At 42.6% G+C, this 18,251-nt stretch overlaps 1 protein-coding gene across 2 annotated transcripts in view; it reads left to right on the top strand.

Moving 5' to 3' along the window:
- ptprn2 (protein tyrosine phosphatase receptor type N2) overlaps positions 1-18,251 on the top strand; it is a 127,667-nt gene that overhangs the window by 40,448 nt on the left and 68,968 nt on the right. For both annotated transcript variants that reach the window (XM_058646598.1, XM_058646589.1), the window contains exons 9-10: positions 2,108-2,194; positions 9,046-9,125. In XM_058646598.1, the coding sequence (XP_058502581.1) occupies positions 2,108-2,194; positions 9,046-9,125 (167 nt within the window). The remainder of the gene's footprint in view (positions 1-2,107; positions 2,195-9,045; positions 9,126-18,251) is intronic.

Below are 18,251 nucleotides of genomic sequence, written 5' to 3'. Positions count from 1 at the left end.
GTTTGACATTCTTTAATACCAAGCATATGTCTGCTTTGTTCCGTCATTCAAAAAAAAACCCGCCTGTAACATACTCAATATTGGTCGTAACCGCCCACACATTCACGTCGTTATGGGGAAGCACGGAGTCGTTTGAAATCCTTAGCATGTGCTGCACCTGCTTACAATAGAAAGGATGATAAATTCCTCAGCGTGTGTGGTTATTACTCTGCTGTATTACAGCTTTAATGATAATACTTTGCCAGGAAGGGGAGCCAAGTTCACTCTCTCTCTCTCGCTCTCCTTCTCACTCAGCTCAGGCTCAGCAAAGATAAGTTCCTATCGACTGTGTCTTCGCCCCTGGCTTTCTCTCAAATCCCTTTATGGCGTTATCGAGTCCGGTGTCAGAAGGTTGTCCTTCACCTGTTTAAGAGATGCGGACTCATAAAGCTACGATGGACACAGTCTGCGTCACCTTTTTTTGCCGCACCTACAGTACACAAAGTCAGAATAAGATGAAATCCACAAAAAGTGGGTATGTCCCAAGGGACAGAAGCAGGTCACCTTCTGAGTGACGAATCTTCACCTCCCTCTTCACGTCTATCCTCAGCCCACCCTAAAGTTGGCCCGTAGAGGTGTCTGTATTTGCTGCAGACCTCATGATTGCACGCTTGTTATCCCCAGCTGCTTCGTACCCTGCAGTGAGGCTACGCAAACCTGCTTATCTGACAGCTCCTGACATTGAGGTGGTGGTGGGAGTGGGGAATAGGGGGGGAAAGCGGGATTGTGGTGTTTGTGAGTGTGCAATGGGGGAGGAGGGGGGGGGAGGGAGTCAGAAGGTATGGAGAGAAGCGAAAGAGACGGAGAGAAATCCAAGGGGAAAAGTGCTAGCATCAACAACCAAGTCACTCCTGGAGCACACAGTTGCTAGAATTACCGCAGAGGGATGCAAACGTGTCTGGAATGGCTTCGGCGAAGCTTTAACTTTCAAAACCCCTCAAAAAGTGGAGAAAAAAGAACCACCCACTCTCTCAAAGGTGGAGTGAGTCAGCCACTCATGCACAGTACACTGTTTTTTTTTAGAGAGAGAGCGATTACGATCTCTCAACAACATGATTTACTTCCAAATCAGGCTCATGAATGTATTTTGTCAGGCTGCTGTGTATCTAGAAAAAGAAAACCTATAAGTAACCATTTCCAGTCACTGTATCACAGTTACATTTCTACGCTTTGGATGGGATGGAAATTTGAACAATGTCTCATTTTGATTTTGATCCATGGCTTTTTAGTGCATGTCACCTTACAGTCACTTGGCATCCTCTCTGGTTCAAGGTTAAGCTCTCAGCAATAATGTAGCTTTCTGTGTGTGTGTGTGTGTGTGTGTGTGTGTGTGTGTGCCCTTCTCATTCCTCCATCCAGCACATTGGCCTGTAGATTGCATTTGTTTGGTCTATTTCCTTGGCGATTTACTCTCAGAGTGAGAGAGCAGCCGTGGACTGAGCTGAGATGAGGCATGGCTTTATCAGACCACCATTACACTTTACCGCCATTCTATTTGCACCCTATTATTCTCATCTCATCGTGTGTGTGTGTGTGTGTGTGTGTGCACTGTTGTGCTCGTGTGCTCTGTCTCATCATGTTTTTACTTTGAGCATGTGTGTGCATGCGACAGACAGACAGACAGAAAGTGAATGTGGGCGAAATAAAAAAAACCCAGAAAAGATGAGAGAAGGCAAGGGAGGAAAAGGCGCGTACATATGATACAGCCATTACACCTCATGCAGGTTCCATTTGCACCTTATTGTTTGTCTCATTGCTGGAAAAAAAGCAGGTGATTTACCAAGCCTGAAGAGGCAGCTGATCCCTTTTCCCTTGGCACAGTGCTTTGTGTGTTTTGTTTGTGTGTGTGTGTGTGTGTTTGCAGTTGTGTGCATGTGTGCAGTACATCCATTCAGACAACCATAGCATTTGCTTGTGTGCAATGACCCATTTGTGAGTATGAATTGTGGCAGCATCTCCCTAAAAAAAAATAGCATTTTAACGCCTGAATGACTATGTGTATCTGGTATGAGTATGGGCATCCAATCATGATACCCAGCTGTGTGTGTTTCTCTCCCCCCCCCCCCAGCTCCCTCACCACTGACCAGGGCTCGGACCTCATGGAGCGGCTGACGCAGAGGCTGAACCTACATGTCGCAGACCTCACCCAGCTCTCGTATGTATAAACATCCCCGCACACGCTCGAAAATAATGATTTAGCTCACGATTTACAAGCGTCACATTTCCTACAGAACAGAATAATTGGCCACAATTAAAGGATATGAAACCGTTTTGTGCCTTTGAGCTCAGGGAAGCAGAGTGGAGGTTGTCCAGACACTGCAAGGACTGTTTGTGTGAAACTGCGGCACCGCACTGCCAGAGACTGTAGGCGTTTGTTGTTTTTCTGACCTTTTGGAGTATTTGACTTTTCGCAGTGAAAGAAATGAGGCCTAATTACCTCCAGACACACAGTGATGTCTCCATTGTATTCAAAACACTACCTCGCCATGATTGTCACTGTGCACCTTGTCAAGAAGAGAGCAGTCTAGTCATCAAAAGACTCTCGGTTAGCGACAAAAAGAGGAAGAGAGAGAAAGAGGAAGCAGCCGCCGAGCGAGAGGTGAATACAGAGAAAGTATTCCATCAGGAGGTGGTTAATATATTAATAAGCAAGCAAACTGTCCTTGAACCCAAACTAGTTTATGCTTGTATCGTGGTTCTGCTGTGTATTCGGTGTCAGACCATGTAGGAGGCAGAGGAGATGTGTGCGCCTCAGATCTGACAAGCCTTTTTAAGGATGCTCTGCAGGAGAAGTGAAGTCTGAACTGTGAGCGGTCTATTCTGGCTTGTACAATCACGTCTGAGAGAGAGAGAGAGAGAGAGGAGAGTGTCAGAGTGTTCTGTACCCACTGTTCAACGCTGAAAATACACTCTGTGACCTTGAAATGAATGTAGCCGAGGAGATGTTCTGAGCGCCATCTTTAAATCCAGCCTCTTTCATTTAGTCTTGATGAGCAGGAACACCGGGATATAACACCATGCCAGCACTGATTGAGTTAATGTTGTTATTACACCTGCCGTTTCACATCACTCTGATTCAGCTGATGCACGTAATGATAATGCTGATGAACTATTATTGCACTCTATAGTCATGTGGTGACTAGTGTTCATATCCTGTTCTCGGGTGCAACGAAGAGTAATGATTATTAACAGTATCATTAGAGGGCCAAAATTCAATGATTTCTTCCTTTTTCTTTACATATTGACTATCAAGCGAGGTTTTTAAAGCTGCCAGAGTGCAATGTGCAAATTTAATCCACGTAGATTGAGCGATATGTCACCGATCTTGACACCACTGACCCCTGCGATTCCCTCATGGTGCTTTTACACCAGTATGGAGACATTATTTCAGAGCTGACCCAACTTCTTCCTTTTCTTCTTCATACTCCCCAGAACGCGTATATGCTTAGAAATAAAACTAAATAACAGTGTAAAATAAACAATATATGAAAACTAGTTAGCATTGGCTACTGATATGAAGTCATCACTACGCAAGCTGAATCCGTTGCCTGTGGATTCCCATCACTCCGTCTTTTATGCAGAATGTGAGACCATTATTGGTAGTGATTGATTCCCGGGATCTTTGATGAACTGGTAAAATGCTGTATTGGTGTCACAGGGTCATTTTTATGACTACAGCTAACAAAGAGACACGTTTTCTGATACATTACCTTACATATATGTTGCCTGGTGCTTTCCTGCCAGAATGTCATTGTTTTAATTCCAGCCTTTGAATGACATCAGCGACAGGAGTTCTTTATTTATGTAAAATAGTAAAGTTATCCCAACAGGAAAGGAATTGGGCTTGTAACCAGGGGGTTCCCGGTTCAAATCCCAGTACAGGTCAAGAGCTGGACAAGGCACCCAGTGTAGCTTCTTGAAGTCAAACAAGTATCATATTTTGTACAAATAATGCAGAATTCAAGTCGATGACGTGCTCGGGCGGATGCAGTTAAAGCCGTGTAAAAAGCCACAGACAGATGCTGCTGCTAATAAAGCTTCCACACTGTGTTACACCTTATATATAGGTGACAGATATTCTATATAGAAGACAAATACGCAAAATGTCCTCTTTGTCAGGCTTGTTTATCCCCACTCTTTTTTTCCCCTTAAGTAATGAAAGCGCATTCATGTAGAAATAGCTGAGATGGAGGACGTGATGCAAGCCCATTGTGACTTGCTGTGCGGCCACAGCAGGTGAGTGTTTGAAAGCCTCGGCCTGAATATGAGGCAGATCGAGAAGGGGAGCTGGGTCAGAGAACACCGCCCTGCTCCAGGGCTGCTCCTCCTCTCTCTCTCCCCCCCTTCTTTCCCTCTCTCCCTTGCTCCCACTCTTACGGGCTCTGATAGAAAGACGGCGATAGAGAAACGGAAAAATGACCACGGGCGGACACAAGAAAATAATTATTTCAAACTCTCATAGTACTAAAGGAGGAGGCTAAAGGTTTTGATGTTGAGATTTTTTTTTTTAGATGCTAAAACCAGTTCGAGCTTGCAGTTCAATATCCAGCACAATAAAGATCTGAAATTGTGTCTCTGGATGATGAAGGGCTGAGGGGATGACGTGTGCCTTTTTTTTTTTTTTTAAAGATGACGTAAGTGTTTTACTCATGAGAAACACTAGGGGGAGTAGGACTCACACTCACAAGTCTGTCCTCACACACAGTCTGTTAGGGCGCACTAACACCCACACACACACACACACACACACACGCACACACACACACACACACACACCCACACGCTCCCTGCCAATATCCCCTCAGCCGGTCTCCACACACACACTCATGTCCCACCAGCAGAGCTAATATGAAGTCCAAGCTTACACATCTGATAACACAGGAGGCAGTGTGAAGTCCTCCTGATAATTTATCTGTCTTCTAACTTCACGTCCAACTGTGGCACTGTTTCCCCCTATTGAATATTTAAATAGGATATGTGTGTGTGTGTGTGTGTGTGTGGCAAAAATACAGAAATAAACACACACGTCATTTCAATTTGAGATGCATTGAGATCCCTGGGAGAACACACTCGGCCTGGAAGAAAGGAGACATGGGGTGAAGATTGTGGAAATATTGACATTTGCGGCTGCAAACAGATCCCAGGTGAACACATTAGAGACGGACATATTTCTTTCAGACCTACGTACATGTGTATTTGTGTGTGTTCGTATTCACAAATGCACTGGTGCGTGGTCGGGACTCCGAGTCCGTCTGTCTGCTGGTATTGGCTCATATTATTGCTCCTGGCTCAGTGGGTGTCACCACCTCTGTAGCAGACTGACGGATGGTGAGTGGGTGTGGGTCACAGCGTTCTGACAGTCTCACGAATATAGCTCTCTGTCACGCAGTCTGGCAGGAAGTACACTAAGGGCGTATGTACCTTTCCAGACCATAACGGCTCAGACACGATGATGAACTGAAGTGGTTTTGTGATTAATGGCTGGGGGAAAGATGGAGTCGTCCATCTCCAGGTTGTCGTCTCGGCTCAGTGTCATATGTTCAATATCGCGTTACTGTACACCAGGAAAATGATTATAGACTGATATCAGGCCCCCATCTGGCAATAACTCTGTTATTGTGTCTGTCACATGCAATATCTCACAAGCCCTTTCTCGACGTGAATGTAAACATTTTAGCTCCTTATATACACTACACTGGACTCGCATATGTGTCGCATCAACGCTTGACGGCTGGTGGGTCTGACGTTTGGTACGAGAGATAGCTATTGAGGCGAACGGAGCAGTGTCCATCATGAAGGGTTGTCCGCTGTGTCCAGCATTGTTGGGTGCACTTCATCTGACAAAAAACATCAGCAATGGGGAAAAAAACAGAAAAAACAAGGCTTTGTTCAGGCGGTGGTGCGTTTGTGAGTTGATTGGTTAACTGTGTTGGTATATTTGCATTAACCCTTTAACACCTAAGCTATTTTAACCATAAAAGGGCCAGAAAATGTCCTGTGAGTATACTGCTTATTCCCATTTTTCCAGAATAACTTTCAATATCTGGCAGTTATTTACATTTTACTGCACATTAACATAGTGTATTAACAATTTAAAATGAAGAAAACCAAAAGGTTTTATTGAAGAATAACACTGTAGTTGTACACAAACACCGGATTGTGTGTGTTAAATTTGAAATTTGAAGTATTTGAGTATAAAACATCTAAAATAACATTTTGTTTGAGTCTTCGTCTCAAAGTCCAAAAACAGGCCGAAAAATGCAAACTACGTTACAGGTGTTTTTCCAACTCTTTCCTCTCTGGTGACAAAAACGCTGATCTGCCGGCTTCCTGCAACAGCGCGAGTGAAATTACCGAAATAACCAACTTCTCGGCTTTCAGAAACCGTTAAAATTTTTCCAATAGCAAACTGTCGCGTAATTACGGTAATTCAGAATGTCGCACAGACGCTGGGTGTTACAGGGTTAAAGTGCTTTGATTGGCTGATTTTTAGAAAGGTTCTGCCGCGCACAATGCGAGCACAGTGAAGCAGCAGCCCCTCAGTGCGGTTCTGCAGCACTTGACTCTGCTCCATTTAAAGTGAATGAGATGTGTTTCACTTGACGCCTCCACCATGTACGTGTCTGTCCAGTGTCGGCTCCTCAAACTTGTCAGGCAGCCATCGGTTTCCATTTATTTCCAGCATGTGTGAAAATCCCTTATCATAAATAATACTTCACTTAACTATCGCAGTAAATATAAAGAACCGAGCGCTTTATTGTCGCTGTGTAGCGCGATGAAATTGCCTTGTGTGACACAACCTCCCTCATCCCATAGGCATAAGGATGATTTAAGAGCAGAGTTCCAATAACTAACAGTACAATACAAATGGAAACTAAATAAGCACAAATATTATGTAGCAACGTGGTGGCAAGGATCCCAAGTTGTTACCAGCACCAGGTTATTATTGCATAGATAATAATCTCTGCACATTAGCATAGATTATTGCACATATTAATTTACAGTATATTGCACGTCACCAACATGACATCATGTCAGAGTGAGATAGAAAATGTGCATTAATGTCTGTTAAATGAGAGGATTGCTGAGTGTGTTTTATCTACCTGTGACGTTTTTGGCGAAAATGAGGAAATGATGAGTGATGATGATAATTTCCCGTGGGTTTAAGCAGTTTTAAGCTTTTGATTTGCAAAAGAAATGTCAAACAAATCCTTTAAATGGGATTAGTATGCAACATGAACGTAATTTACTAGTTATACAATATGCTAACACATGTTAGATTGGATTACACACGTTAAGCAGAGCACAAATACACTAGACCTTAACTGGCTGGACTGTAGTACCTGTATAATCATTTATTTATGGTGTATGTTTTTAAAGGGACAATGAACAGCACAAAAAGAGTCTGTTTTATGTACTAAAGTGTCACTTAAGGCAAAAAGTCTTGTGAAATTTGTGCCTTGTGTCATCAGAAAACAAGACGAGGAATACTTGTAAAAAAAAAAAAAAAGGAAAATAAAAATAAATGATGATTTTCACTGTGTGCTCCTCGCTGCTCGGTTGCATCTCAGTTTCAGCTCTGATCATTTGCACCACGGTCTCTGCATTAGTGTGATGTGAGATTTCATTTTCCTTTTTGACAAAAACCTGAGGAACATGATCTCACTGCTGCATTCCAGTGACTTTGATTGTCCCATTAGGGAACTACAATTACAGCTCAAAACTAAAGTGCAATATTTGTTTCTAATTAGCTCATACACACACACAGGCATCATCGTACATGGGGGACAACATGTTTACTGTTGCCTTGTTTAGGCATGTTTTGAAAGAAATCTCTCCTCCAGTCACTGCTGGATGCTGAAACGTCTTGCAGCTTATTGCGAAATGTGTTTTCATCTGGGATTTTAAGAGGTTACAGTCGACATGAGTTCAATTTTTTCTGTCAGTATTCACTGTTCTTTTCCTGACCACTTCTGGGAGTTCTTACAGAGTCTGGTGGGGTTGTTAGATTTTATTTCATGGCCGACCTCAGACCTTAAACATTTATCCTGCTCCAGGGAGAGCAGTGTGTTGCTGACTCCCAACCAGACGGAGAATATAGGCACAAGGAGTGCAGACATGTTACTGTGGGGGGAAAAGAAAATAAGGTCCTTAGCTGATAACTTTGCTGTCGTCTTTGGTTAAGATCAAACTAAAATGGAAGGCAGAGTTTGTAATTCACCGCTCTGTACTTCTTCTCCTCCTCTCATCATTCACATGACTTACGCTTTATGTCAATTTCTGCATTTATTATAGCGTTTACCTTAATGTACCTCGGAATATTGTTGGGCGATACGATTATTTTCTTTTTGCAAAAATGGCTTGATATGAAGACAGATAATGCTCTGGTGTGTGTCTATTAAATGTGAGGATACAGCCAGCGGCTTATCATAAAAACAGGCAAAAAGTCCTGGAGCTTGTATCCGTGCTCGTTTTTCTCCTTTATAACCTCATACTCCAACGTTATATACTGCTAATCTGAAACAATTCTGTGACTGCGATGCGATTTCTATTAACACAATGATTGCAATGTCATTTGGCGAGTCACAAATATGTTGATACTAAACTTGTCAGTAAAACAGTCACTGCCAAACCACGGTAGTTGTTTTCAGACAAAATATAGACAAAAAACATTGGTTTTTTTTATGGTTTGGGGAAAAAAGCATGGTTTGTTTTCAAAGAAAGGTGATTTTGTTTTTATTAACCAAACGATGTCAGTGTCAAACCAACTAGTGCTGCCATTAATACATGTAAACATTATTTTTTAATGTAAACCAGACGCTATTTATGTTAGTAAGTATACGGGCATGTGGGTTGCATGTGTAAAAGGTACATTTCCGTGTGTTTTATTTTTTACACATCTGGAAAAAAGTAAGATTTTGTTAAATCAAATCAAATTCTTTCCTCTGCAGGACTATAAAATAAAAAGTAACCTATAAATGCCCCTTTGTGTCTTTCTCCCTGCAGCGTCCTTGGTCCCGCGTTGACTTTCAGAGTCGGCGCCAACTCCAAGAACGTGTCCACCGCCGATCTGGTTCAAGTCGCAGGTAAGAGCGGCCCATATTTTTCCCTCTTATCACACACGGCGACGCCGTTGACAACCTTCATTGCGATCCATCTCATTTTTACCAGCTCGACCACTCTGTCACCGTCTGCGCTCTAGTAAATGAGAACACAGATTAGTCTCTCCAGATACAGTAGATAGGCCAGTGTTCATCTTGTTCAGACAAGCCGCTGTCCAAAAGAAGATTATCAACAGTGTGCAATGACAGACGACCATCAATTACTGAGATGATGAGCCGAGTGTGCACAATTGTCCTGTCCTCGCATACACACTCATGTAGCAGCACACGGGCCAGATTATTTGGTTCTCTATTATGTCCAACAGGCTGACAGATTGAAACAGGTTCGGGATCAGTAAAGTGTGTGTGGGTCACGTCTATATCCCTCAGCGTCTGTGTGAGTGTGTGTGTGTGTGTCTGCATGTATGCACTTGTTTGATGCAGACTGATGGAGAGCTGTCACCCACAGAAAGGAAGTTGTCAGTATGCAACTGTCTTTCCTCTCTCTACTGGTATATATGATGTGTGTCGATGCACTTGCTTTGGTCAGAAATGACTTTGAGAAGCGCAGCAATACTCCCGACTGCCAGAATCACCATTGTGGTCTGGCTATTGACTGCAAAAGTGTCTTTTCTTTTTTGCCACCAACTTGTTTCCTATTAGGGATGTGCTGGCTGATGGCTTATGATACTGAATTAGCGTGAGAGACGCTGAGCTTCGGTCCAGTGCTTTTTGAGAGAGTGTGTGTGTTTGTACATTTTATAGAGCAAATATTGTGGGGGTGCGTTATGCATGTGGATTTATTTTTCCAATAAATATCATGTATTTTTCTCATCCTCCATTTGCCTTTTTTCCCCCCCTCCGTCTCTTATGTGACTGGCTTTGATGAGGTGGCGTGTGGTGAGAGCTAATGACAGGCGTGAGTTGGCCTGAAATGTCACACCAAATGTTAAGTCAACATGATCATTGGTTTGACCCGTGTTGATGAATTATGAATACAGCCCACCTGAATAATGATTTTGCGAAAGCAGACGGAGGGAGCTTAGTCAACTACTTATGCTTTGGCTAAATTGTTTGTTTATCCCAACTCAGCCTTGATATGGTGTCTTTGGATCTATATGTGTGCACCCAGTGACCTTAGATGGAAGTTTTGCCAGAGCTTTATCTCCTGTGCCTCCTCTCACCATGTTGCTTCCCTCTATTTTTACCTCACTCGGTATATTTTCATGCACAGTCAAGTTGAGCTACGGTTGTAACTCAACTATTGTTTGGACAGGACTCGCTGCCCTTGTCCCAGTATACAAGCACCAGACGGACATTGATTTATTGAATGACGTGTGTCCACCTCCGCTCAGCTAGGAGGTGAAATGTCCCCTTTCAGCTGGCATTGCATGGTTTTTAGTTTATTGTGCGGCTGCATTGCATTTGTAGTCAGATTGAGTTTGGATTTCCAACTCGGAATCAGTCGTATACATAAGACTGTTTTATTTAGAACTGTGGCGTGTTGCTACGCTGTTTGCGATACGTTTGTACGTCCATGTTTTTTTTGCAACTTCTCGACTGGAGTCCTCCTTCCATCAGTTTACTTTACTAAAATGTATTTAGTTATTTAAGGTGGCAGAGCGTAACATCAGTTTTCTGATTTGACTCTGTTCTGACTGAAGGTATACATGCCCACGCATAAGTAGCTTGACTCCCAATCTCATTATCTGGGTGTGTCCGTCTGGCTTTGAGAAATTTGTACAATTTCTGTCAGACTAACATGTTTACATGTATTTCAATTGTCTGTTTTTTGTTGGACGAACACAATAACTTGTTTTTTTTTTCCTTTTTTTGTCTATTGTCATGAAAACGTACCGCGTGTGAAGTGAAGAGGATTTTCCCACTCACCTCCCGATATTGAAAACAATGGGTAGTGAATCTGTCCTTTTCGGTGTTTCAAATCCTTTTGTAGCTCGGCTCCAGCTCCCAAACATGCATGCGTGACATTGAATACAACACAATATGGCAGTGGCGTGGTGATTTTTAAGTGGTTACTAGGTTGTGCGGGAACAGCATGGTTTAAGTGCAATCTGAAAATCAAACTGACACCCACATGCAGTGGCCACCTGGGTAATCCTGGCTGACCTTTGCCTTATGTGTGACTGTGCATAAATGACGTGGCCTTCTAATGAACTCATCAAAACCCCTGCTGTATTCTGTGCTCAACCTGCTGCTGGGAGCCCGCACAGCGTGCTCTGAGTCTGTGGCAGCCGTGAAAGTAGAAAACCAAAAAGTGTGGAATGCGGTGTAAAAACTCAGCAGACACATTCAACCTCAAAATTGGATAATAGACATTAAAACAGGTAGAGACAGTCATGTATTATTAAAATGATAATGGACTATGTTCAGCTCTGCTTTATACCTTTGTGTTGCTCATTCCTAAATGAGTAGTACTGTGTAGCCAATGAATTATCAAGATAATAAATTATGTGCTAATAACATTTTTTCTAGACCCAATTTGTTTGTCGTTTCAAATACTTACTACATGAGAAGCTGTAAAGATACTCAAAATGTTTGATTTTTGATTCATAAAGTGACTTAAATGTTTAATAGATCAACTATTTTCCCCCCCTCATTGACTAAATAACAATTATTTTTAAGTATCTTAATATGTGTACTGAAAAATAATTAATTTGATTTTTTTTTAAAAGGTTTACCTGTTGTCCAGTCAAATTAATGTCAAAAAGACAAACAAAGAAAGAAAAACATGGCATTTAAAATAAAATAAAGCCCCCAAAGGGAAGATTATGTCACTTATAGGAATGGGGGACATTAATTGTAAATGTCTCTGCTTAGTTTTTTTATATTTTCTGCCTCTTATACGTACAAATCGGCCATTCTATTACTCCTCCCCCGGTGTTACCTTGACTGTACTGTGCAGTGTCTGAATGAGGTTAATATGGCTCTGCTACATTCTGCTGTCCATATATCTGCCCATCACTTCCATTTGATGTGTTCAATGCTCCATTGAAAAGAATAGACAAAGAGACTCGGTTGAAAGGCATGGACAGTATAGAGGAGATTTGATAACTCCTTGAAAAGCATCTTTTGGGCAGCAGGTTCTTAGCGGCTGTGTGGTGAAAGGCCTGCTGGGAGGTCTGACTGTATTAGTGGAGGTAGAGGCTCTTGTGTTCTGCTCAACTGGAAAACGGCAGGACAAAGACCCACACTGCCTAATCCCTGCTCGGCTGCAAAACAAAAGGGAAAGCTGCTGCTTTATCGAAAACTACAAGGCATTCTGTGTGTCCGTGTTTGTGTGAGGTTGTGTGCGTGCATGTTTGTGTATATGTGTCTTTTTTTTTTATATTCTTCCTCTCTTTTTTTTGCAGCTGTGGCGTTCATACTGAGCCAAAAAATTATTTATTCAATATTTGATGAAGTGGCAGCCAAGCTGTTAAATCCAATGTCGAAATGTATTGTTTGGAACTCAAACTTTTTTCGCCTCCCTGCGTTCTCTCTACCTCGCTGGGATTTCTAAACATGTAAATCACCTTCAGTTGAGGGGAAATTGGATCTGCCAGAACTGCTTTTGCCCACTGTAAAGAAACATTTTATGGCCACTGATGGGCTTGATCCACTCCCTGCTTCCACTTACATGTTTGTGCACTTCACAGCGAGTGAGTGGGAGGATTTATGTGTAGGAAGGGTGTTTTTCTATAATTACGTCTGTCATTATATCCTCAAATGATGATATCGATGTGTTTTTGATGGAGCGTTCTTGTTTTATTAAACATGTGCTGCACTTTTTTAGCTCCATATCAAATGTTGTGCTTCACTGGTCAGCAGACCCTGTGATGTCTCGTGACTTGGTCGCTGTCTACCAACTGTGGTCAAGGATGTCCAGGTCAAACGCCAGGGTGTGTGAGTGGATATATGAGTGTTTAGAGATGCTGGAAGGTGGTGGGTGGGAGCTGGGTGAGGACACTCCTATTGTCTGGGCTGTCATGGCTGGGCGACCCCAAAGCCCCTCGGAGGCCCCAAAGGCCCCAGAGGCCAGGCCGCAGCAATGAGTCAGTGGGCCCCCAGGCCGTGAGAACCCCGGCCCTGGTCAATGAGCGCTGGGAGCCTGGGGACCCTGGGAGTAACTGGCTGGGCCATCTGGAGCAGAGTGCAGAGACCCTGACACACGGCTGTCACCCAAGGGAGACACGCAGAGACGTGGACGTAGACATTGTCTGTCCCGATGCTTCTACCTCTGCCACTCTCCGTTTGGCTGCCTCTCTCTGTCTCAAACACACTTTCACTTACATGTAGGTGATGATGGAAGGGAGACCAGTTTTAATGTGGTTTTACAATTTATGCATGAAAATATTATTCTTTTTTATGTGAAAACTCCAGGAAAACCCTCAAATTATTCCAAAAAAATGGAATCAAAAAATGGTTTGAATGTAAATGTCTGTTGCATTTAAACCATTGTCCAATGAGTCCTGATTAATCCCATGTGACTCTCTCTGTTAGTGGTGTTTAGATGTCATGTTTTTATATATCATGTAAGCAACATTGCGCTAGTAAAGGGCTGAACACCTCTTGTACCCGTCTGTCCCTGCACTGCCAGTGTAAACACATCACATCAATGCTCCCATGGTCTAATAGTCTAATAGGTCTAATAGTTCTAGTTATCAGAGCCAGTTTTCAGATGAAGGACACAGTGAAAGACACAAATGTTACATTGTTTCTCTTCACTAAAACCAATCAGAGGCAAATTCAGTACAAGGACAGGATGGTACAATCCCTTTTTAAAGTGTTTTTTTTTAAAAGAAAATGACCACCAGCACACATCATCAGTTGTGCGCTTCAGTATCACATTGTGTTGCAGAATAACAACTGGAAAGATCAAACTCGCTCCTTGTTCTTGACGCTTGAGTCTGAAGTGAATTGTAAAGTGTAGACGAATGCGACAGAGCTCAATGGAAACGGAGCAAACACTCATGATTGGCATGCAATATGAGACATAAACATCCACTGAAGCTTCCAAAGCAAAGCTTTGCAGCAGATGAAAACATCAGATTTGTGTGTGGCCATAACCTTCCTTGGATTATTTTGCTGAAACAATAAAAATGAATCTGTGCAATGGTGAATTTGCTCCACGGTGAGGATTTACTGTCAGTGACTGTATATCTTCATGCATCCAGCTCCTGAAATTCACAAGATTTAAAAAGAGCAGGTGAAATTTGTGTAACATTCTGGTGGAAAATGAAAAGTTTGCCTTAAACCCAAGAGGAGACACTTTGTGGGCTGATGTGAAATATACGCCACCCACACTGTGTCTATTGTTTTATTGTAAAAGCATAAACGAGCTGACCTAAATATATCTCACTCACGCTTGTCTGTCTGTCTGTCTGATTCTGTCTGTCTTGTCAGTCTTCTCTGTGGGAAGGTCTGCTACTCTCTCAGATCTGATTGCATGTGCACACACACACACGCACACACGCTCATTTCCTCTTTCACACACGCCCTTGCAGACAACTCTAAAGTGAAACACCGTAGCTGTGGCTGCATAATGGCGCTAGCTACCATTTGAGTGGTGAGTGGTAGTCTTTTCCAGCTGAGCAGATTAGCATAGATCTCCCACGCAGACAGAGTTGACCTTCACTCTGGCAAACACTTGTCAAAATGCCAGCGATAATTACCTGTTCTCTTTGCAAACAGCACAATGGTTTATCCACCTGCATCTCAGGCGTGGAGGACGAATTTGTCATGTTATAGCTGCCAGTTTGCGCGTATGCGCTGTTTGCAAAGGGACTTTAAGGTGCAGGGATTACTGTGTGGCTTGATATTGTAATATTTACCATACAGATGTTAGCACGCCACCGGGGGCTGAAGAATAAAGTGTGAATTACATTTTCCGAGCAGCTCTCCGTGTGCTCGTGTCCACATTCACGTGGCTGTTCTGTCATTTGGGTTTTGAGCAATGAAGAAAAATGTCAATAAAAGTTGTTTTGTAATAGAAGAGAGCTCGGCGGCAGAGTGTTTAAGCCTTAACATATGTATCAATGAGCATCGAGGTCAGGAAACAAGCCGATCCCTAACAACCCACCCTCCCTTTTTCCCTCTTTCCTTGGGCACTCTCCTCTCTCCTTCTCATCACTGACTACCCTCTCTGGTTGAGTGCTTGAATGTGCTCAGTTCGGTGATCAAAGTCTTCCTCAGACTCTTCTCCTACATTGCCCCTGGCTTTCTCTCACTCTCTCTCTCTCTCTCTCTCTGCGTGTGTGTGTGTGTGTGTGTGTGTGTGTATGCCATCCAGCTACAAATCCAGCTCTCAGTTGTCTAGGCCGTTAGGATCCTCTTACTTTCTTTCAGTGTTATTACTAACTGCCAGGCTGTGTTGTAGTACCAAGATGGGGTAGAAGAAACACACACCCATATAGTCGACAGCCATTTTATTAGGTACACCCTTTTATTCCATGTGTTAATACAAATAGTTAATAAAGCAAACTCATGCATGTAGGCATTTAGACCAGAGCCATTTCTCAATGTAATTGCATACTCCCGTACTTGTGAAACATCGTGAGCTGCCGTCCATGTACTGTTCCGAAGTATGGTTCTCATACCCGTGCATTGTACCAAGTATGTACAGAAAACACACACAAACCTGAAATAACGCAGTTTTAATTTCATTTGAGGCGAGAAATGAGTCATTTACAATTCAAAATTGTGTATTAATAGTTTGACAGTGACGTTGTCGTGACTATGAAGTGATCTGCTAGCTCGGACGTCTCTGTCGTTAGATAATTGGTGAGATCCATACATTTAATGCTGATGCATTATTTTGTTTTTAATATAAAAGTTTTGACCTGAGGGAAATTTAGTGCATTATTAATATTTCATTTATTTTAGATTGATTTAGAGTGTTTTACATGTTCATGGCGCCATCCGTCATTCAAACAGTAGAACAAGTACGCTGCTGTTCCAACTGCAATGATCGTGCTTGTGTACTCCCGTACTTGGCGAGTATGTACTTGAGTGATACTTTCCAAGTATGCAAGTATTGAGAAACGACACGGTCAAACTGAGGTGATTTAAGTGACCAGCTGCGTGAGTGAAAATGCCTTGTTGATGTCAGAGGAGAATGACGGGACTGACTCTAGATGATGGAAAGGCAACAGTAACTCAAATAGCTACTAGTTGCAACCAAGAAAAGACTTTACATAAAATAATACCTAAACAAGTGGCCAGTGAGTATGTATGTGTTTTGTAAAGGTTTTTTATAAGCAATTGCAAATGATTATCAAAATAAATATTTGCTTGTTGACTGTACTCGTGTGATATCACGGCCACACTGATCGGATCTTTCACGGACACTTGTGTGAACTCCTCAAGCCGGGGAATTGTGTGTGTGTTTGGTGTACATGTAAAAGCATGATTTTTTGATCAGCCTTTTTGACACTGACACGTTTCTTAAATTGGACACATACTCTGATCCTCAAGGATGGATGCCTGTTCCTGATTGGCAAATGTGTTTGATGTGTTTCCTCCTTTTAAGCACCTGGATATCTGCCCTTTTCAACAAGCACACGTTTGGCTTTTCATATATTTTTCTGAGGATGGTCAAAGTAATCTCACACTAATTATTAGAATGTCTTTCCCCCGTGATGGAAACTGGGGATATCAGTCCTGCTTTCTTCCTGTTGTTTTCTCCTCTGAAAGTGTTTGAAGCCAGTCGCCGGGATTACTTTTATGTATTCTAATTTTTGAGATAACCAACAGTAGCATTACGAGTGTAATTACATCGCTCAGTAGGTAGAACTGTCGCTGTTTTCTGAGTCGCATAGCTTTTCGCTCTGTTGATTAAATAGCGCGGCACTGTCCACAACAGTTGTGTGTGTTCTTTTTCTGAGGATTTCTGCAGCTCATGCACAGTGTGCCTGTCTGCTGCAGTCTGGAGACAACACTAAGGATCAGTACGTGATGTCATTACCATACACAGCGTATATATGCATTGCCACACAAACGCGTCTGTGTGACAGTGACATCACGGAGCAGTGCCTGGGCTGATGCCTGCGAGAGTGCAATAAGTGAACACACACACACACACACACACACACACACACATTCACATACACTCACATGGACAAACAAGATAAGCCAGCATACGCTCAACATCTTTGTTTTATGGATTACTATTTGTTTTATTCTTTTTTTGGGTGTATATGTGCAATTTTTAAATAAAAAATAATATTATTGCGATAATTGTTAAAAAATATACTTCAATCTAGTTTTTTTTTACTATTATGGAATGTAATGGGCCGCAATCCCTGTCTGTAGCTTCCCCAACGTTACATACTGTACATGTGCACATAACATTATGTTTATGACATCCTTCACCTTTATATACTCGCGCTCCATACATAGACGTGTGTCGGTGTGTATTTGTGTTGTTGCATGAGTCACAGTAAAGTGCTATATATATACTGCTATAATGTTTCTTAGTCTTTGTATTGGTGTAAACTTTTCCGACAAGGTCACAATGCATTGTCATTTTTAAAAATCTCTTTTGCCTCCAAGAGGGGAGGGAGAGAGAGAGAGAGAGAGAACATCTTACATTTTCCGAGGCAGCTATTGGAAATGCTCTGCCAGGGCGTTCTGGCATCAAGAAATCATTCTTAAACATCTCGTTTTTATCCTTGTCCCTGGCCCAGAAAGTGAGCTTTCATCAGCCACTGACTCTTTGTGTTTGTCTCACAGAAAAAAGGTGTCATGTGGAAACTTTCTCCATTGTGTTGAGGAGCCAAGAACGTTCCAACCCATGAGTCGGGCTGTGTCTCACACTCCTCTTTATCCTCTTTATCCTTGTCAGTCGTGCTCTTTCCCCCCGCTCTTGCTCTTTCTCCATGCTCTCCTGCTCTTCATTATTCCTCCATCTCCTTTGCTTTCAGTATTTTTCCCCTGCACCTCAGTGTAGGGTCAGGGCTGCACAGCTCCTGTAAACATATTTACTGTGTCAACACTGCTGTTGCAAAGCAGCTGAGGACAGTAACAGGTGCCTGTCAACAGCCGTCCAGATCTCTAGTGCATTAAAGGATCTCTGCTGTAGACGAGGATTAGTGTCGCCTGGCATTGTTTGTT

The sequence above is a fragment of the Solea solea genome, chromosome 1 (assembly GCF_958295425.1).
Source record: "Solea solea chromosome 1, fSolSol10.1, whole genome shotgun sequence".
Taxonomy (NCBI): domain Eukaryota; kingdom Metazoa; phylum Chordata; class Actinopteri; order Pleuronectiformes; family Soleidae; genus Solea; species Solea solea.
Note: the sequence above shows the minus strand (reverse complement) of the source record. Positions and strands in the feature narration are given on the sequence as shown.